The sequence below is a fragment of the Pinus tabuliformis genome, chromosome Q, assembly GCF_031772625.1.
Source record: "Pinus tabuliformis cultivar Carrire ecotype Pingquan chromosome Q, CPIR1, whole genome shotgun sequence".
NCBI classification, from domain to species: domain Eukaryota; kingdom Viridiplantae; phylum Streptophyta; class Pinopsida; order Pinales; family Pinaceae; genus Pinus; species Pinus tabuliformis.
Genome location: NC_142296.1, coordinates 1,146,439,677 through 1,146,462,171, shown reverse-complemented (window position 1 = coordinate 1,146,462,171; position 22,495 = coordinate 1,146,439,677). Strand labels below are relative to the sequence as shown.

General features: G+C 36.6%; 1 protein-coding gene across 2 annotated transcripts; it reads left to right on the top strand.

Annotated features, from left to right (window-relative positions):
• The first annotated feature begins 6,013 nt into the window (after positions 1 to 6,013).
• Positions 6,014 to 21,773, top strand: LOC149223637 (ubiquitin-conjugating enzyme E2 variant 1D-like). 2 transcript variants are annotated; one of them, XM_089385898.1, is made up of 6 exons: positions 6,014 to 6,165; positions 6,313 to 6,351; positions 19,521 to 19,660; positions 19,807 to 19,932; positions 20,342 to 20,468; positions 21,382 to 21,773. In XM_089385898.1, exons 2-6 carry the CDS (start codon positions 6,315 to 6,317, stop codon positions 21,438 to 21,440), a joined length of 489 nt encoding a protein of 162 aa, XP_089242024.1. In that variant the 5' UTR covers positions 6,014 to 6,165; positions 6,313 to 6,314; the 3' UTR covers positions 21,441 to 21,773. The 2 variants fall into 2 exon arrangements, with proteins under 2 accessions (XP_089242024.1, XP_089242023.1); XM_089385897.1 differs by having other exon boundaries at positions 6,037 to 6,351.
• The last annotated feature ends 722 nt before the right edge of the window (positions 21,774 to 22,495 follow it).

The window sequence follows — 22,495 nt, the reverse complement described above, 5'->3', positions numbered from 1 at the left end:
GCACACCAGGAGGTTGATAATTTTAACACAAGTTGTTTTTGTGAAAACCCAAGTCATCTATTCCATGGATTTCAAGGCCACTTATCGACATTGGTTGTTAAGAGTCTTCTTGATGACAATAATGACCATTTTGTTTATGTGCAACCGAAGGTTCTCCCATTCTTGCATTGAACTTGTGTGAAAGTTTTTGTTTGAGTTAATCTAAAGGCTTTATTGAAGATCGACCTGTGGTGTGTAGTAGAACATTAAAGAATTTACAAGTGGACCTTTTTGAGGTCTACTCCTTTGATAAACTTTCTAAATGTTGTATCCTTTTGTAGTAGAGGGGTGAAATAATTACTTTCGAGTATTAAAATCAGATACGTGGTATTTATTGGTAATCAAGGGGATATACAATGCACCAATTATGTGACAGTATTTTAGCCAGATTCTTAGCAACGTCTTAACCAGTATGGCGTGTTTAACAAAGTTGGACACATTGTTACAATATGCTGTGTATTTCAATCTTAATTAGAAACCATTTGGAGTAGTGGGTTCATACGATGAAATGGTCATGTTAAGAATGAGTGGAGAAAACCTCTCTATTTATAATAAAATGGTGAATGTCCAATTTGTAGTTGCCTCAAAGTGGCATGTGTTGTTGTTTTGTTTTTGGCAACCTTTGACACCAATTCTCCAGTGGGAGCATGGAATAAAGTAGTCTCCATAGTTGTGTTGAAAGATGATGCAATAACATGGTTGAGATTGGAAGTTGTTTTGTATATAAGGTCCCATGGAAGCATGAAGATAATATGAAATTATTGAAAAAAACAAAGATGCAGGGAATTTAATTAGACAACAGAGTTAAGTGTAGGGATGTACAACACCTCATATATTTTGGTTTTGGGTTCTTGGAGACTCCAACTGCCAACAAAAAGGTGTGAGGAGGCCATGTTGGAATTGAATGTATACAATGTTGGAGCATATAAAACACTTCCAATTTCCATCGCTGCACACGGTGGACAACATGATCAAAGTAGAACCATCAACTAGGCATAAGTTCAGAGATCTTGTTGCAATATTAAAGCTACAAGTGGGAGTTAGAGGGTGCTAAGAAAACAATAGTACCTACAACTATTGATAAATTTTGATTATACATGTATGTCAATGCACTGAGGACAATGCATAAATAAGGGGGAGGGGAATGTAACACCCCTAACCTAGATTCCTGAATGGTAATATGCATGTACACGTGACACATAAGTTGGTGAGTCAAAATGTTGAATAGGTCAGTGAGCCAGAGTCCCATTAAGGCTTGCATGCCTTTGCATGTATAGATATGTTAAGTGAGTGGGACACATTTCAAATATGTTTAAGGCTGGTGTGCCTATGTATTGGGTCAAATGACCAATATTATTAGGCTAGTGAGTCAAGTTCCATTGAGGCTTGCATGGTTGTGTATGTATGTATCATGATTTTTCTGATGGGCTAACACACTTATGAGTTTAAGGCCATAGTTCATGTGTGATGATCAGGCTAGTGGGCCTAGTTGACATGACAATTAGCTCACTTTCCATTTTGCTACAGATTGAAGGATGAAAGAGTATGGGGGGCTTGAGACTCCATGATAGGAAATAGGCATTGTAATTTGAAATTATATTATAATATTATAATTTATCATTATAAGGGGCATTATGTCAATAAAAGGGTGGCTTCCCCTATTCAATGGACAATTAATAAGTGAAGGAGATGAGTCCCTAGATGGGGGATTGGAGGGTATCTAGAGAATCATGAGGGCAACAGGAAGTCATGGAGCCGCAATACTCTGAACATCCCTGACCGATACCTTAGAAATAGCCTACAAAGCTCGAGGGACTGCAAGTGCAGAGAAGGGTGTGCATTTCGGTGTGGTTAATGGGGGATGTGAACATGTTGGTTAGAGGTTGTCATGTTTGGTACCTTGGCCTTGTGAGGGTCTGGAGGGTACTTTTAGACCCATGGGGGCGATAGGAAATCCTCAAGCCACAAGACTCTAGACATTCTTTTATAGCTGAGTAAGTCGCACTGGAGGTGGTGACACAACCTAAGGGATTGCAAGTGTAAAGAAGGGTGTGCACCACATATGTGCAAGCTGATGGGGAATGTGAGCTTGTTGGTTGGTGGTTGTTGGGTTTGGTACCTTGGCCCATTTACATTTGGTATGAGGCATATACTTAGCTCGAGAAGCCGACACTAAGTGGAGTCATGGCCATAGCTTAGGGGTGACCAACTGTTGAGCAAACTTGAGCAACATGGTCTATGACTGAGAGGAACATCTGAGGTCCACATTCAATCAGAGAATTTATCAAATAAGTGGAAAAACCCCATTATGTGTGTGTTTCATGAATTTTCCTAGCACATATTTCAATGTACTACTATTTGTTTTTTGTTATTAATGTATCATTGTGCACATAAATTTATGTTTGGTTAAATAATGCATATGTATTTGGTTATGTCTTGATATTTGTGTGAGTGGCATCGCCTAGTGGGAGGGTTGGGGTCATTACAAGGAGTGAGCTATGGAACAAGCTTGAGTACTGTTGTAGTCTACCCGACCACTAATGCCCCTCTTGGAGTAAGCTCACTAGTGAGGCATGTGGCCTAGAGCCCTGTGTAGTTAACTCCTTCTAGAATGTCCCAAGCATTTCGCTCTCTTAATTCACAAAGCAATCTTATGGCCAAGAAATATTTGTTAACTAGACCAAAGAGATACACATTCTTTCTCTCAATGGCTAAGAGTTCCTATGTATAAAGTCTTGTCGCTATTATGAGGAGGATACTTAGAGGTACTTCACTTGTCTCATCTGAGTTGACGTGATTCCAACTTATCCAAAAATCTCCTTCAAAACTAGTCAGCTTCAAATGGTTGTAGGAAGGAGGAGTTAGGCTAGGAGGTCCTGATCCTTCCTTCAGATAAGTATAAACAACATGAAGGGGGACTCCCTAATCTACATAAAGTTCCAGAGGAAGCTCTCCTTTGGCAAATTCCACATGTGTTCTAATTGAGGCGATGATAAAATCACATCTAATCTTCCTTGGTACACCATAATTCTACAAGAGTCATTGATGTGATCACAAACATCAATGGCCACCTCCATTTTTCTTGTTACATTAATCCTGCATTAATTGAGTCCACTGCCCTCTAGTTCCTTCGAGAGTGAATGGGTTTGTGGTGGATATCCTTTCACTATCTACGTATTAGTGGTTAGTGGTGGGGGGGGGGGGGTGCATTCTCCACATCACCAACTAATTCACCTTGCGAATGCAACAAGTTGTCCCCTTCCATTTCTTCATGCATGTCTCGTATCACCCAATTCGAGGATATAACCATTATATTTCAAACTTATATATTTAAATTTAAACAATATGCATTTATAACTTAATACTCATAATATATTTATTTTTTTCTAACTCTTCTCTCTTTGTTAAATCAATGATAATCACATTAAAAAATTATAAAGCATGTAAAAAAAAAGGGCCAACACATATATATGTAATTATATGTATTGTTAGGATTTTAATAAAATAAAAAATAAAAATATTTTTATTTATAGAAATGTGATTTTTTTTTTTTTTTTTTTTAAAGTTAGGCACTTTGCATTACATCAAATGAGGATTACATAGACCATTTTTTTTTTGATATTGGTATGCCTAAAGGGAAACCAAACTAGTAACATAAGTTCAGAGTCTTAAGGTTGCTAAGACCTCATATAACTAGAGCATCTTGTAAATATAAACTTATAAAAACAAGTTGGCTATGCCATACCTTGACATGCATTAACATGAAAAGACAAAAAAAACTATTAGTGTTGCAACCAAAAAACTAGTGAGTCATAACAAGTACTGGGCAAAATCTTCAAGCATCCGCGCTGGTTGGTCACTACCCTCATCCAAGAAGAAGGAGATGTTATTTGATCTTCTGGCTAGAATGGTCAGCTTGTGGTCTATACTATTAATTTTTTCCCTCCAGCTCTACTAATATGATAGAATTCTCCAGTCGAGTCCCCTTGTATCTCCCTGGGCGACATGTAATATTCAAATGATGTTTAACCTTATGCTGACTTTGTGCCACTATCGATGAAGTGACACACCCCCCTTTCATGTGAGTTCACATCATATCAAGGTGGGGGAGGGGTGGAAACACCCACTCCTGGGCACCCTCCTTGGTGGATAAGGTCCTTTTTAGCTAGATCTTGATATTGAGCTCAAATGGATTCTGAAATGTCCTCACTCCAATCCAAGTCAAGGGGATAATTTGTTATGTTGAGACCAAAATTGTCTAGCTTGTCATCTAGTTTGTTGCCTTCTTTGTAGACATGGGAGAGGATAGGAGTTGTGATTTTTGTTAGGAGTTTTGTAGCATTACCTAATCAAGCTTCCAACCTCCAACTCTTAAATACTTTGGAAGGATCTGATCCACATTGGATTTTGTGGAAGATATTGATAATGATATTGGAATCTCCTTCAACAATGAGCTTGTGAATTTTTTTGTGAATAGAGACCCTACTGTAGTGCCTAGATTTCAACAACATTATCGTTGTTGAGGCATATGGCACTTGGACAAGCATGTAGAATTTACCCATGAGCATTACAAAAGACTCCACTATAATTGGTTTGGCTTGGATTTCCTTTCGAGGCTCCATTGAATTTAAGTTTGATGAAGTCCTTCAGAGGGAGGGACTAGAAGGAAGGGTTGGAAGGGAAGAAATTGGGGATAGAGGGAGTCTGCCATAAGGAATAGGGCAATAGACCCATTTTGGTTAGATTTAATTTTTCAAGTTGATTGCATTCCCAATATTTGGAGGACCAAGGAATAGAAGCAATTGTTTCCTTTATTTTATTTGGGATAGCTTGCCAAATAAAGTCCGTGAAGGCCTCAATATTCCTAATTGCTTGTTTGATAGAAATATAATTTTTTTTTTTTTATAGATATAAATAATATTATTAAGAACCAACATAGATCCATCTTAATTCTGGAGCTTAAGAAATTTAAATAATGATGAATCATAATTGTAACTATGATATTTGAGAACTTTATGTTTAAATTTACTTGATAACCATATAAAGGCTTAATATTTATAATAAATTCTTTTTGTAAGGTTTATGATATCAAAGAAAAATCTCATTCACATATTTATGTAGCTATATATATTATGAGGGTTTTAATAGAATAAGCATAGATCCATCTTAATTCTAGATCTACCAAGCATAGAGAAGAATAAAAGTTCTGTAAGTGTAAACTTTTCCTCATATTTTACCCTAAAAAAAAATTGCATATTAAAAAAAACTAATTCCTCTCAATAATGGATAAATCTAAAATTATATATATATAAAAAAAAATCCAATACATAATCCTAATATATATCAACTTATATCAATTATTTCTAATTCTAAAACAATACCTACCAAACTTTTATATATATACTCTTGATTATTCACATAAAAATAAATAAATTAATACATAGTCCTAATCTATATCAACTTATATCACAACCATTATTCAAATTTTTCCATCCACACAAAAACAAAACCTTACTTCACAGAGTATGTATAAATTCCTTACACTTCTCAACCAATATTAATCTACAACCAATGTCATGTAATGTTTTTATAGAGTATGACATCACAATGCCATCAATAATACTCAAACACATATTTCACTATCTTCTTTAACAAAGGTAGCAAAAGCTTTCCTTAAAAGCAAGGAGGAGAAACCAAAAAAAAATAGACATGAAGATTATTCTCATGAACCCCACTTCCACTTTAACATTGTGAATGCCCCCATTCACAAGTTTGTTATCTTCAATAAATAAATTAATTAAAAAATAAGATTAAAAAGTCTTTTCTAATCTTAAATAAATTAAAATAAATTAATTGATTAAAACAAATAAACACAACGATGATATCAACCATCTAATAAATAAAATTTAAAAAAATATTAAAGAAACCGATCATGCGGGCTTGAAATTATTCTTCAAAACAATCTAAAGCCCTCTCCCATCAGATTTATTTTATTAGTTTGTACACTTGCATTCTTCGCGTGTTCTCTGCATTACTTTTCTCTGTGGGGTTTCCATTTAGCGGTCTGTTGAATCGGCGCTTTTATAGTTTTTCCTTTCTGTTTCAGTTTGCTGTGACACATTGGAGGTGGGTGGCCTTTAGAGTTGTGCCAGATCGGATTTTTTTTTCCTTTTTCCTGTTTTTTTTTTGGGTTTGTGTTTTCGGTTGGTTGCAGTGGGTTCAACATAATAAAAAGTCTATTGTGTTGGGTTGGTGATAAATTTCTTTTACCAGCGATGACCATGGGCTCAGGAGGAGGATCGAGCGTCATTGGTAAGTACCTCATGCCTGTATTTCATGAATTCAAAGATTAGAGCGTGATGACAATTTTTAAAATTTCTTCTGTAATTGACGCCATTAGTTTTAGCATTTCAGAGCCATGGTCGAATCTGTGCATTTTTTAGTTTTCTCCGTTTATGCGACAAGTCTGCCCTTACTCATTTATGGAAGTATTACATTTAATCTGCTTGGCTTATAACACTTAAGAGAACACTTCGCCGCAGATGCGGTAACTGTTTTGCCAAAAACGTCAGGGACTTGCACCTGAACCAATCCCATGAAAGACCGCCCGCAGAAAGGGGTATAATGTGTCTATAGGTATTTGAATCTTGGTGGGGTATGAAAAACCTGGTCTTTACTGGCTTGACTGGACAGTGTATTGTAATTTCAATGTTTATGACAGTGTTTATGACTAAATTTCCATATACGATTATGATTTCCAGAGGAGAGGCTTCATCCTTCATGACTATGTAAATTTACATAAATCTAGCAGGCATGGCTGAAATCTTGAAATAAACATAGTCATCAAGTGCACATAGGTTGGAATTATCCACTGGCATGTTGGGGTTGACACGTTTGCTGTCTGTCAAGTGTATGCTGTAGACTGTAGATCGAACCTTAGGATCTTTTTTTTGTGTGTTTCTAATGTAAAGTTAAAAAAATGGATTTGGTTCGGGGGGCTGCACCACATAGCATTGACTTCCTTTAGCAGGTTCGAGATGCCCAGGGACTTGCACACGGCAACGTCCTTTCTGACATGCCATTTGGGTGGGGCAGCCTACAGCGAGAATTGAATCCAGACGACTTAATACTCTGGAATGCTCCAGTCGGCGAAGGCGATCTTAGTATTTTGCGAATAAATTAGGTTGCGATTGAAACCAGGCACATTTTCCTATGTTTTCTTTCATCTCGTGAGTGTAGAAATGTATCCCTACCAGACATTGTTCATTGTTAGGCTTTTGCAATTGAAAACTAGATAGAGTGGCCACACAGGGTGTGGTCTGCCCCCACTGGTTCTTGTCTGAGCATTTTTTTAATTAGTTTTTTCTGAAAATTCTTCAAGAAACATGCCTTAAATGCTGCCCTGCAAAGAGCAGACTTCCTTAAGCTGAGTTGCTAGGTTTGATAGCTATTTTGCCAAAATTGCCCAGGGCTTTTACCAGGCCTCCTCCCTCTAGAGCTCATGCTCTTTGGGTGATGGGAGGCCACAGTGAGATTGGAGCCCCGTTGGTCACCTTAGAATGCGTCAATCTCATCAATTAACCAATGATTCCTTCGGCACCTTGTGATGCCTATGCTGCATTGAGGAAGTAGTAAGTACAGTGTCATCTTCATGAGCATTGGAATAGAGGCTGGAAGCAGAGATCATCTTTGACATGCATATATGATAGCAGAGGTGAAGCCTTTCTGTCAACACAACTTTTTAGTTGCTAAAGTGGGTCATTAAAATCCCTGACAATCAAGAATATTTTATACAGCTGACGTCTAAAATTTTGCTCATGCGTTTTTCTTGAAGTGCAAAAAAAATGATCATGCTTTCGTCCGAAGGTTATCGTTTTTAAGTTGCACTAGCAATAAAGGAATTGCTCCAAAATGCCAATTGAGTATAGGATTGGCCTTCTTTGTTTAAAAGCTCAAAATGCTGCATACCAGTGTTATTGGAACTGGTGGAACTGGCTAGTCCTACTTGATATTGAACTGGCCAGTTCTGTACGGTGCCATAAGGTACGGCTAGAGGCCATCAATCTTTTTTTAATAAAAAAATTTAAGGAAAGCAAAATATCTAGCCCTAGGGCCCCACAAAACCTAACCCTAGTAATTAAATGTAACATTAAATTCTTGTCGTAGAAGTTGATATTCTCCTCTCCTTGTTTTCCCTTTTATATCCTTTTACTTAATTCTTTTAACATTATCATTAATTGTTTCAGGTTGTTTGAAAGTGGTTCCAAGTTTCCAACCTCATAGGAATTCATATGGAGAAAGTAGAATTTTAGATCCCATTCAAAATTCATCCGACTTAACATTTTTCAGTATTTCAGGATTTGTATGATTGCAACATTTTTACTTGATTCTATCATTAATGGGAGAATGAAACTGGCTTAAGTTAATCAAGAACACTAATCTCTCCACACAGCTTAATTTAAGGGTACATTTTCACTAGGGTTATGACAGAGGAGTTCAACAATCAATGCAACCATGGCCAGACACTAGTGCCATTTGATCAGATTGTAGAGTCTAGACTCTAGGAGTCTAGACTATGTCACTGTAGTTACTCTTTAGTACTATGCTTATAAACCATTTAGAGCTGCTTTGTTGATGTATTTTGGTTCAAAGATGTATTGCACTCAGTGCATATTTTGGTTATATGTGCTTTTACCTGCTATATAGATGAGAAACTTTGCATATTTGTGCATAAATGTTTTGGATTCCTATGGATGCACATGAATATGTCTTTATTTTTTGAAAATTTGGATATTTTATGTATGTTTTGGTTGACCATTTTATTGAAATGGTTTTTCTCTGATTTTGGTCTGGTTCACATTTTTGGGTTTCATCAGTTAAGGACCAGTCCGGTTCTGATAACACTGCTGCATGCATCCATTAGTACTTGAAAGGTTTTTTGTGCACTTAAAAGTATAAAATTTTGGGAATTTCCATAAGAATCTTAGGGTATGAGTTTTCCAAAATGGTCGGGGGGTTTTTCATGAACTGACTGGGTGAAGTTTATCGAGACATTTGTTGGAACAATTGGCATTTGCCTTCTGAATCCTCTCGATGAAATTATCCAGAAACTTTATAAACGACTGATAGCCACTAGCCAGCTTTCAAACATCCTTTTGAGTCGGATTTACTCCTAAAAGGGCATATAAGTCATAATATAATATATTAGCATCTACGTCTCTGTTGCCATCCCAAGTTAGCCATGGAATTGTTATGCTTAAGAGTCCCTAATTTGTAAACATTCTGTGCCCACTTCTAAAGATGGTATCAATGTGGTATGAGGGCTATATTCAGCCCACTGCAAATCCAATTTTAGTTCCGAGTCACAGTTTAGGTGGGTGACAGTGGATTCTTGATTCTTTTCCTTTGCTACGGTTCATAGTTAAGGTTGAGAAATCAATCTGAACTAGTTTTTTTGGTCTAGACTCTAAACACATCAATGCTTTTTTAATGGTTTACAAGAATAACTTACTACAAGTTTCATGAATATTTTCACAACATTTTAATGGTCAACATGAATTCAAATAGTTAGTTTTTCTTTTTCTTAGATTTTATGAAACTATCTTTACTTCAAAATATACTTTGCAAATTTTTGTTTTAGCAAAATATTAGTTATATGGAAATTTCCAGTGTGAACAAATTTGTAGATTTACATAATTTATTCCTTTGCTACAATATCCTGCTATTAGGATTCAACTTGTATTATACGGAATTCATCATTTTTAGAATTTTCAATACACAATTGCAAAACATAAAAGTAAGCAATCTATTTCAACTAAAGTTTGGAAAAGGCTCTGATAACCCCCTTTTTTGAAGGCTTAGAGTTTATTTAGCTGTTATTCTTTTTGAAGAAATTTCAAGTCTATATTTTCAGTGTTCCACGGGGACACGTCCCCCAGTGTCAGGTGCACGCACCCCTTGCACCTGGGACAGGGGGATGTCTGGGGAAACATTTCCCCACATCCCCCTTTTGGGGAGACGTGGGAAGACACATGTGGGGATGTTTCCTCAGTGAGGGGGACGCGACTCCCCAAAAGGGGGATGCCTGGGCGTCCCCCCTCAAAATGGGCTATGCACCCCTCCTTAAATTTGCTTGTAAATAATGAATTATGACAGGGGAAACCTAGTATTTGACCATATTGCCCTACTAATGCTATGCAATTCAACGTCCTCCTTTTGGGGAGATGCGGGGAGACGCATGGGGGGGACGTTTCCCAGTGTGGGGGACGCGACTCCCCAAAAGGGGGATGCTTGGGTGTCCCCCCTCAAAATGGGCTATACACCCCTCCTTAAATTTGCTTGTAAATAATGATTTATGATAGGGGAAACCTAGTGTTTGACCATATTGCCCTACTAATGCTATGCAATTCATGGTAATGTTAAATTCTTAAAGTAAAAGTGACATTCTCCTTTATCTTTCATTTTCATCCTTTTAACTAAATTTTTAACATTACCATGAAATGACTCAAGATGTTTGAGAGTGGTTCTGACCTCATTGGATTTCATATGGAGAAAGTAAAATTTTAGATTTCACTCAAAATCCAGCAGACTTAACAGTTTTCCAGGAATTCATGATTCGATGGATTGCAATGTTTCCATTGCATTTTGTCATGTACAAGGGTATGGAATTAGTATTTACTATTTAATCAAGAGCACCAAGCCCTCTGTGTACTTTAGAGTGACTTTTAGACTCATCAATCCATTGTTTTTGAGTTTTAGTTATATCAATTTACTATTCCAATCTTCAGACTTCAGTATCTATTATAGTCTATTTTGCTTAGTAATTAGATTATAGAATGATGAATTTTAAATTTAAATCAATTTAGAATCTAGAATGATGAATGATGAATTTAATTTTTAAACCAATATAGTTTCTAGAATGGTGAATAATGAATGATGAATATGGATCAGAGTATTTTATTATTGAATCTCGTGGTCTATGGATGAATCATGTATGTATTAGTAAGGATGTTGAGTATGGATCACTATATTTCATTATTTAATTCAATTATGTATCATTGTATTTATGCTTTCATTACTGTATATGAATTTGAAATATATATATATATATATATATATATATATATAAAAGGAAAAAACATTATATACCCCGACGTCCCCCCATCCCCTACTCCCACATGTACCCCTTGTGCGTCTCCCCGTCCTGGATTCTTGGTGGAACATTGTATATCTTCCTTGGCCATGGGAAGGAAATCTGATATGGTGCGATCATATCAATATTACCATATTTTGATGGTGACTGGGAAGAGCATTTATGAGTGAAGGGTTGTGTTTATGGAACTTGTAATGGAGAAAAAGTAGCGTAGTGATGGAGTGGAAGCAGTTGATTTTGCTACTTTGCTATTGATAAGGTGATGAAAATAATGAAAGCACAAAGTTTGACGGAGGAAATTGGAGATGGACATTGATAGAGTATTATTGTACCATTTGCACATGCAGTGTTCATATTTTCTCTTGTTGAATGTATATTTAAAACCTGCGATGATTGATTGAAAAGATAAAACTTGTAGTTGGAATAGGTATTGGAAGATTGTTTCTTGTAAAATTTCCTTGAAGAATGAAATGATGTGAACTATAAAATGTTATGAAGCAAAATAGTGATGTTTTTCCGATGAATATTTATTTTAATCTACAAAGATGAAACTAGCACAAAGTAGCTGTTAAACAAATGGATACGGCAATGGAGGAGAATGACGTTGATGAATTGAAATTTAAAGTAATTAGTCCAATAACCTCAAACTCCTCTTTTTTTTCATATAGACGGAAGGCTGCTAAACATTACAATATGGAATTTTCTATTATAGATTCATGTGTTTAAGGTAGTTTTTGTCCCTAGAGAAGTCATTGAAATTTGTGGGTAAGATTGTGAGGGCAATGTGTATGCCAATGGGACGTAGATATGCCATTCTACGAAGAATTTGAATTTTGCAATTGGAGAAAAACCCCACGTAATACTCTTTTGTATGTTGGATATTAAAATTTTTTATTTCTTAATATTTGGAAAGACATATAATATCTAACATATATGAAAAGTTGTCCTTATTGATGGAAATGAAAATATCAGGGTTTGAACTTTTTAAGTTATGAAGCCGTCAAACTCAATCCCCTATAAATATTGTCATTAAATCGTTCCCAGTAGTTTAGCATAAGAGCTGTAAGTCAGAATGTGAGAGCCTTTAAAGAGTCTTGACAGAAATACCACCTTTACGAAGAAATTATTTACAATTGATGAAATTGATTTTTCTTGTTTACCAAACCAGGAGTAATAAAGGTGAAACTTGATTTGGCTATGCTATGAGCATGAAGGGTCATGACCCATGGACACAATTACCTTTTAATTGAAGCCAAAAACTATTTTGACTAGCCTTCTTATAAGAAAAATATTTTGAGCTTAGGTGAGAGCCCTTATAATAAGGTTATGTGGGTGGCATTTAGGAAGTTAAATTTGTGATATAATGTAAATATAAAATGGTAATGATTCTCCAAACAGAGAGAAATGTGGTGTTAGATAGCAAACTAATATAGAAGGGTTCTAATAGGTTGTGGTTAGAGACTTTAATATGGTCTGGCGATTTTCTATAGAAAAAGGAGGATAAAGTGTAAAAAGTGCACTGATGAGAATATAATGGAGGTTGGGGATTAGAGATTGCATGTGGCAGAATATTCCATAGGAAAAAGTGTATGGAGTACAGTTTTTGGTTATACCACCAACACAACATAGCATGGAGTTGGTGTAGGAGACCACATGACCTAGACTAAAACTATTTTTTGTGACTATCACATTGGCATGTTAATTGCACTTTTGATTGTCAGAACATACTTCCAATGTGATGTTAGAGCGCTTACATGGTTTTTTCCCCCAGGGAGAGTGCTTACATGGTTTTCCCCCGCAGGGAGAGCGCTTACATGGTTTTCCCCCGCAGGGAGAGCGCTTACATGGTTTTCCCCCGCAGGGAGAGCGCTTACATGGTGTTTAATCTGTGACAAAAATTGTTTTCAGATTGGGCAACAATTTCTATCTGATCTTTTGCATATCCTAGGTATCTTTTTGTTGTTTATTTTGCATATTTATGCAACAGGAGCTTGAGTTTTTGATCTAGGTTGCCATCTAGGGCCATCTCAGAATTGGTCTTGATATTTGTAATTTCTCAAGGTTCTGATGCTCAGTGCTACAGCATTTGAATCAATTTGCAAATTCTATATCCAATGCACTAAATTAGACCCAAAACTATAGCAAGGAGTGAAAAGTTCTGATTCTGGCAAGGTTTTCCCTTTTTGAACAGATAAACTTTGTCTTGCAAATTCCCTTCGCAATGCACTAAATTAGACCCAAAACATGAACAAATGGCTACTAGTATTAAATAAAAGAGAGGGGGTTGCAACCATACCATCCAGCCTTTTAATACAAACAAAAGAGATGACACAGTCCAAATACTTCCAGAATGTTCAGAAGATGTTGGTAATTCAAAATTGCTCCCTAGCTGTCCTATCATCAATACTCTGTTGCTCCTATGAACTTTCTGGCTTGTATAAAGCCTTACAAACTGGCCTGGCAAAATTACAGACTTGAAATACATCATAATATGAAGCATTTCTTTTACCATGCCCAAAGTGGGCAGTTCTGATTGGCAGTTTTTGGGACATGAACTTTTGGCATATTTTTCAAGGCCTTCCCATGCATTTTTTGAGGTTTAGCATCTGACTTGTGTGCAATTTTTTTGTTTTTGTTTTTCGTTTTCTCCGCCAACGAGCTAAAGAACTAAAATGGAGCAACAAGCAATTCACTGATTTATTTACAGCAGAAATGGTTACTATTTCTATTAAATAAGACTTAAAAGACGGAGCTGCAACCATACCATCCAGCCTTTTAATACAAACAAAATAGAGTTGACACAGTCCAAATTCTTCCAGAATGCCCAGAAGATGTTGGTAATTGTTCCCTAGCTGCCCTATTATCAGTACTCTATTGCTAATTTGCTACTATTAACTGTCTGGCCAGTATAAGCCTTACAAACTGGCCTAGCAAAATCACAAACTTGAAATACATCATAATATTAAGCATTTTTGTTATCATGCCCAAAGTGGGCAGTCCTTTTTCTTCCTACAACTGATGACACCATGGATGGGTCTGTTCTCCTGAAATGCTCAGAATGTTGTTCCACAGAGTCTTCGTCCTTTGCTGTTGCTTCCTCTTGTCCAAAGGAACCAATGAAGATTGCTGGTGAGGCACAAGGGACCTCAGATCTGCAAACTCTGGATGTTGCTCCAGCTCCAAATGTCGAACTCTCTCCTGCAATTCTTGTATTAAGTCTTCTTGATCTTGCAGTTTCTACCTAATGCTCTCTTCCCCTACTTCCACAAGGATTATTTTCTTTTTATGCTTGTCCAGCTGGGCATTCATCCTAAGCATTTGTTTTCTTGTTGGTTTTAGTTCTTTTTCATAATGGTGCTCCCAATCCCTTCTCCATGTCTCCATCCTCCCCATTTTGCTTGTGCTAGAATTTCTTGACTGTTGTCACAAAGGCACCCACAACATCTCTAATTGAATGAAAAATGTGGTCTTGGTGATTTTCCTTTTCGCTTGATCCAAAGTATATAATTTGAGTATTAGCCCAGAATTCTTCTATCATATTAGAATGTGAAAAACAAGTATACCTATACAAGATCTCATGGAAGCAACTATTCAGACTTAGTAAACCCCTGAAGGAGGAGCCCAAGGAGAGTAGTCCTAGGCTGGGTTGTATTGTCTAAGAAAACATCCCTCTCTGAAAAACTCCACAAGGGAATATGCCTAAAGTTCCCTAGGAATTTCTTTTATCTTGTGAACAAGAAGGCATAGAATTAACAAATAGAGTGCCTGTGCTTGAAGCTTGAGGTCAAAATCCAATTTGCAACCAAGTCCTGTTTTCCTTGCTCCTAAAGTCAAGCTTTCAGGTTCTCACAGCTTCCTCCAAGGAATCCCCACTAAAAATGTTCCTAATCAAACCTTCCAACTGGAAAAGAAAACAGCAGAATTGTAAGTCTCTGATCTCTTCTACTAAACCAGAATTGAAACTTCCAGATGTCCATCAAAAGGTGAAGAAAAGCATAGAATTAACAAATAGAGTGCCTGAGCTTGAAGCTTGAGGTCGAAATCCAAATTGCAACCAAGTCCTGTTTTCCCTGCTCCTAAAGTCAAGCTTTCAGGTTCTCACAGCTTCCTCCTAGGAATCCCCACTAAAAATGTTCCAAATCCAACCTTCCAACTAGAACCAGACCTTCCAACTGGAAAAGAAAAGAGCAGAATTGTAAGTCTCTGATCTCTCCTACTAAACCAGAATTGAAACTTCCAGATGTCCATCAAAAGGTGAAGAAAAATCCTACACGCTTTGCGCCATCCCATCTGGACATTTTACCAGGGATAATAAAGAGTGCCTCTTGTCAGAATGAATTAATGACACAACAAGCCACCCTTATGTCCTATGCAAATCCTTGTCGTAATTGAATTGCCACTTGTCAGCATTTTTATTGTGATCATTTAATAAGAAGAGTGGGTAAAAATCTTGGGGCATTGTCCCACCCACTTTTCCAAATTTGACCAAAAGTGAAGGAGCAGGCCTTATTGGCCATTACATCTATTGGTTGATTGAAATTTGAGTCCTCCCAGGGCATGAAGAAATTTGACTTCAAGTCCTTTTAACAATTTGAGTGCAACATAGCAGTCTATTAAGACGGGGGTTTTTAGGGAGAGTTTTAAAGACCATATAATGAATGACTATGATTGAATCTCCAACCATTGTCATCTTTTTGATGCCTTGGTTCTTCAGAATCTAGACTCATCCAGAGAGCCAAATCTGGGTCTGATTATTTGAAGTATCTCCATTTAATGAGGCATATGATGTTTCTTGTTTTCCTTTTGGTAAAGGAAACCCCCCTGCCCCCCTCCTCGCACCTGCTGCCCCAACAAGTGAAAAGTTATGGTTATGACAAGGCTTCCATTTTTTGGACAGCTCAACATCTTACACATAGCTATTTGGAGCAGGATTGCAAATTTCCAATTTCCAAAAGGCTCTGGGAGTGAAGTGTTTCAAGATTGTCTTTTTTATATAAGATATATTTTAGTATATTTTGATGCATGCAGAATGGTGAATTAGTTGCAGAAAATATGAAAATGTAGATTTTTGTAGTAGACCAATAATAATCATTAAAGCATGAACCATTTAGTATAAAAATAACATCAGTCATCTGGCAGTTATCCAATGATCAACCATAACATTAGCCTTGTATCAAGTTTTAATGCTTGTGTTAAAAATCTCTAACAAACAATATTAACCATGAAAAGAATAAAAAATCATGACCAAAGGGTTATAATATGTAGTCAGCAGTTCAAACTTCAACTGTGATATAATGTTTACAAAATAGGCTTTAATAAAGGAAAATAATTATAAGTTCTAGAATCTAGATTCTAAAGTGAAAAAGAGAGAATTTTATAATCTACTAGGCTTTCTTAAGCCTCTTGCCACGAGCATTTTCTAGTTTCTTCTCCTTTGGTCTAGTAGCAACAAGGATTGTACCAGGAGCACTCCACCAAAGAGTTATAATATGTAGTCAGCAGTTCAAACTTCAACTGTGATATAATGTTTACAAAATAGGCTTTAATGAAGGAAAATAATTATAAGTTCTAGAATCTAGATTCTAAAGTGAAAAGGAGAGAATTTTATAATCTACTAAGCTTTCTTAACCCTCTTGCCACGAGCATTTTCTAGTTTCTTCTCCTTTGGTCTAGTTGTAACAGGGATGGTACCAGGAGCACTCCCCTCTAAAGCAAGCTTCGAGGGTGTGAGCATTAGCTTGGAGAAGGGGCGGAGGGTGGAGGGGGGGGGGTGGCGGGGGAGTGCTTCCCCACAGCTAGGGGACACTTACTAGTCAATGGGATAAATGTACACATTACCTCTACCAACCACTCCTCAGCCTCACCTTCACTTTGTGTTAGGATTAGGGTTCTTGCATCTTAGGATTTATTGGTATAATTATAAAATGTAGTTTTAGCCTCTTGTTATGGCCTTTTTTGTGAACGAGTGTAGTAGACACATTTCTTTTTAGAGATAGCTACCACCATTTTGGCCATTGTAGCTGTACAGTCATCAGTGTTTGTCATGATTGTTTCATTAATAGAAATTGGTTTTCATTGTACCTCTCCATTTCTTTTGTGTTATTGCTATCTTTCATTGCATGTTCAGTATAATCTAGATCATTTTTGGTTTGGTGTTCGTGGGTTTATTTATCGCAATAGATTTCAGCAATAGTATTTGGGATGAGTAGAGCATGTGACAGATGAGCCATTGCAGGCTGGCCAGGCCCAGTGACCCCACTAGATGTTCAATTTCAGCTGAGGGCCATCCAGTTCCACTGCTAGAGGAGGAGGACCTAGTACCTATGCTTGTGGAAGTGAAGAGGGCATGAAGAGTTAAATTTGAATCATTTCATGTGGTTTTGTTTGGACTCTTCAATTTTGGCCCAATATCTACCGACAATTAATGTCCTATGCTTGTGGAAGTGCAGAGGGCTTGAAGAGTTAAATTTGAATCATTTCATGTGGTTTTGTTTGGACTATTCAATTTTGGCCCAATATCTACCGAAAAATTAAAATTAATGTATGATATACACTGGACGTCATTGGGCATCTTATACATATAGTTTATGTACCTTTGCATATTTGTGTGGCAATGTGCTTATCTGAGGTTGTTTTAAGTTCATATTTCAATTTGCTTTTAAAAAGTATAAATCTGTATATTTTTTTATTGTGCCACTGTTTTGCTGAATTGGCCAATCTATTATCGAGTTATTTCTAAGTCAATGATTTTGCACCCCGGCTGATTTACTTCCAACACTGGTTATGACCACAAGAGGTTCAAACTCTTCATTAAATGTATTCATGTATAAAAATATTTAAATAGCAACTAATCTTCATAGTGATATCGGTATAAGGAGCCCTCTCTGGACACACCATTCTTGGGTGTCAGTTGAATTTTACAAGCTCTGGCTTTTATCTTTACTATCGCTTGTCCAATTTAATGCTTTGGTTTGCGTTCTTTTTTAAGTTAGTCTGTTGTAGATGTGTGATTTTAGTTGACTTTAGTGCAACACGAGGTCATTCCGTTTCCCACCTTGTACTTTGTTGGTCTAACTCTGGCATGGCAAGTACACACCATAAGAATGTTCTCATGTAACGCTGGGTTTACTCTTTAGCAATTTTGTTCTGCCCTGCACAATATCATAGCCTACAATTTTAGTACACTGTCTTTGTTGAGGCTATCCATTTGAAACAGGTTTAACTTTATCAGATCCCTTAATTATTGTTTTCCTGCAATTTTCTGTTTCCATATGTGTTCTTATTGGTATTTTAATGATGCATACATGTTAGTCCTCTTCTGTTTGCTGGGAAATACATACCTCTCCAGGATATGTAGACCAGTTGAACTACTTGTGTTTGATGTTTTGCATAGTATGGAATTCAAAATTGTGTCTGTGAAAGGACCCCTGTATTCTGCAATTTTAATTCAGCTCCTCAAAGTTTGCATTGTACAAGTTAAAGTTTGGTGACCTCTACCAGAGAGATGACTGGTATACATGCAGTTCTTTAGTCCGTTTGTACGAGGTAAAATAAATCAGTTAATATCTTTTAGGGCATTCTATTGGGCATGAAACAGAAGTTTGCAAGCAGAACAACCTCTACTGATGTGATACCCAAAACTTCTACCCTGTGGCTGTTGCTACCCTTATTTCCAGAGGCTGGTATATATGTTAGTGGAAAATAATTTCCCAGGAATTTAATTCTTAACATTTGCCTTAATTTCAACCCTTCATTTTTTTTTTTGTTTTTGTGTTTGCTGGGCCATAATTGCACCGAGAGGCGCTTTACCACAAGACAATAAAAATGATAACAAAGATTTACCGATAATGAGTTGGTCATGAAAATAGAAAAAATGTTTACTTGTTTATGCTCATAAGTTATTAATAAAATTATTGTTTTTCTAATTAGTTGACAATGAACAAAAAGACTGGACTCTACTCAGAGTTGATTGCACCAATATGGTTGAGTCGTGACTCAATTTACCTGCTTCAGTAGCAATCCACTTACAGAGGGAGAGTCTAATCTGTTAATATGAAGGCAAATCTTCATTGATGTGGGCAGTTTGAATTCCAATGTTCTGTTTAACGGGAGTTTTATTACTCACCTATCCTGTGACAGCAGTATAATTTTATCTTAGAATAGTATGCTGCATATCAAATAGGAATTGCATTAGAACACGATGAATACTCTACTTACAGTCGGTTGCCAAGAAAATACTAAATTGGATGTTCTCAAAATAATGAATTTATGAGCTTTCTGTTAGGCATTTTCATGGAATCAATAATGCAATTTGTTTGATGTTGCCCAGTCCCTCGAAACTTTAGACTTCTGGAAGAACTTGAGAGGGGAGAGAAAGGTATAGGTGATGGAACCGTCAGTTATGGGATGGATGATGGAGATGACATATACATGCGCTCCTGGACTGGGACTATTATTGGGCCTCATAATGTACGATATATTTCCTTTTTCCTATTCATTGCAAGGAGATCACTTTTATATTAATTAATTTTCATTGTTATATGCTTGACATTTATTAATTATAGATAACTGTGAAAGATGGGATGCATTTCCTCACAGTGTTGACTTTATTTCAGTCTGTGCACGAAGGCCGAATCTATCAAGTGAAATTGTTTTGTGATAAGGACTATCCTGAAAGGCCTCCAACTGCTAGGTTTCATTCTCGGATAAACATGACATGTGTGAATCAGGAAACTGGCGTGGTAAGAATTGGCTCCAAATTTAAGAAACTGGAATAGGTTTCGTGGTTTTGTACTTTTTTTTTGTTTCGTTAGTTGCAAATACTATTTGACTTTTTTGAACTGCAAGCACTTTTCCTGGTTTGACTTCTGCCTATCAATGAAGGTTTAAATAAATGTAAGGAGGTCGTGTTATTTCTATTATTGGTTTATATATTGGAATTATTTTTTTTGCGTATTCTTAGACATGAAATATTAAAGTCAAACACTCTCGTACTTATCCAATACATGCTGTCTTTCAGCAAGATTTTCAAAAGAGTATGTCTTTCACTAGGAATTTCAGTTGGGAATATTTTAATGGTCCAATTTTGTTCGTAGTTGTTTCTGCTTGTCAAATTTCCTTGCGCTCACCTTTAAAATATAAACACTGCAGGTAGAACCGAGGCTGTTTTCAATGCTAGCAAATTGGCGGCGTGAATATACAATGGAAGATATTTTGAAGCAGTTAAAGAAAGAAATGGCATCTCCACAAAACCGGAAACTGCCACAACCTACAGAAGGTACCTTCTTCTAGAAAGTGCTTCGTTACTGTTACTGTGGGCATTTTGAGTTGCTTTGGAAGTTGACGAAGAATTTGTGGATCAATTGGACATCGTTTTAATGTAATCTGACTTTTTCCATGAATCTCAAAGTTATTGATGTCATGGACATCAAACCTATTGCAGATCTGTTATTTATTTCTATAACTGATTATTATAGCTAGTCGTTTGTCTATATTATGGTTGATTCAATGCAATAAAAAGACAATACGTTGTGTTATAATCTTCCCATGACTTCAAATGCGGTGTATGTGATCTTTCCATTGTTGAAGTTATTGTCTCTTTACCACTTGTCATAGGGGTATTCATTCTTGCTTTGCAAAATTTAAAGCAACAAAGCTTAACAAATGACCCGTACACCTGTTATTTTCCTTTGTCAAAATTGAAATTGTAAGAGCATGAAACAGGTTCCTTGAATTATTATTGTACTCTGCTTTGAATCTATGGTGCTTATAACTTTTTCGTGAAGTGTCAATATGATGTGTGTGCTGATGCCAGAATTGTGTATTTTTGCTATATTTGCAGTAGCCTTGACATGCAAAAAATTACATGTCTACTAGACAGTCAAAATAAATTGCCACTTGGAATCTAGATTCTATATCAAAACTCGTGCTTTTTTTCGTGGGTGGAATCTATATGCTAAATTGAGTTTGATGAAAGCCAAACATTAGAAGTGAGATTAATAAATTAGGATTATTTCCTTTTGTATCAGGGCTTGCATTCTTTGTAAATTGAAATCTTGTTAGCTCTTCTGACGGGCTATGAGAAACAGTTCATTTATGAGTTATGAAAGAGTCAAGTGGTTCTCCATGATGCAATCTGTTTAAAATTTAGAAATAGTGGTAATGGACTGATCATAGACGTATACCTGCAGGTAATGAAGAGCAGAGAATTGATCACAAAGGTTTGGTTGTCGGGTGTTCCATATTGTAATGTATAAACCAAATATCACTGCCCTTGTAAATGACACTTCTTTCTATACTGGTATTGCTGCAGTCGCCTATGAAGTGTTATTACTTCTAATGTTACAAATGTTTCCGTGAATCATTTGTGGCCTGTGGGCAATTCGAAAACTCCCATTGGGATTAGGATTATCTTGCAGCAGCGTTAGTGCACTTAGTACCGCATTGTAGTGAAGTGCAATTTGTGTAGTATGTACCAGAAAGCTAGCTGGTTACATTAAAAATAGCAGAAATAAATTGAATGTGAAAACAATTAAATTGTTAGTAAACTAAATTTGAAGACTGCCTGTGAACATCACGACTATGAAGAGGTTACTTTTGCAGGAGAACTAATTGTTTTTTGGCCATGAAAGATATCCACTGCTGCTTAGTTTAGGAATGCAACAAATAGTTTTGCAGAATATTATAGGTCTGTGAGATTTGCCTTTTGGTACTCAAATTTGAGAGGGATTTTCGTCGCCAAGTGCTGGAACTTTCAAAATTAAATGGTATTTTTTTTTGTAAGCTAAGGTGGTACCATTCATATTAAATCAAGTTCAAGCCTGTACAGACATACAATGGCCTCAACCCGCCCCGAAGGGAAACCGGGTCTGTTGGCCATCTTAAGTTTTTAATTGCCATCCAGAAACAAAATTTACTGAGTCTACTTGTCCATGCTAAATAAACTATCCATTCAAAAAGACTATCACTGTTTCCTATCTGCATTATGAAATATAACAAAAGGAAATCATGCTTTCAGCTTCCTAACTAAGGAGATGATTAACATATCTTAAGAGATCAGTCTGCCATTGCATCCGGCTGATAATTTTCCTCCTTGACTTCAGGAGTCATCTTCTTTAACTGTTGCTGTATCTCATCAAGCTTGCTATCCTGCATCAGAAGGGTTACCTGGAGATTATTCATCTCTTTCTTCAGATTTGGGATGCCTTGGGCCAATTCTGCCATCTCCATAGCCACCTGTTCCATGGCTTTTGCTAGCAGCCTCTTCATTACCCAATACACATGGAGAGCCTGCTTGTACAGGGA

Excerpts from the sequence above, each read along its gene's own strand:
- LOC149223637 (XM_089385898.1), top strand. The coding sequence starts at position 6,315 with ATGACCATGGGCTCAGGAGGAGGATCGAGCGTCATTG. Across the intron at positions 19,933-20,341 it reads TGAATCAGGAAACTGGCGTG|GTAGAACCGAGGCTGTTTTC; the intron begins GTAAGAATTGGC and ends TAAACACTGCAG. Across the intron at positions 20,469-21,381 it reads ACTGCCACAACCTACAGAAG|GTAATGAAGAGCAGAGAATT; the intron begins GTACCTTCTTCT and ends GTATACCTGCAG.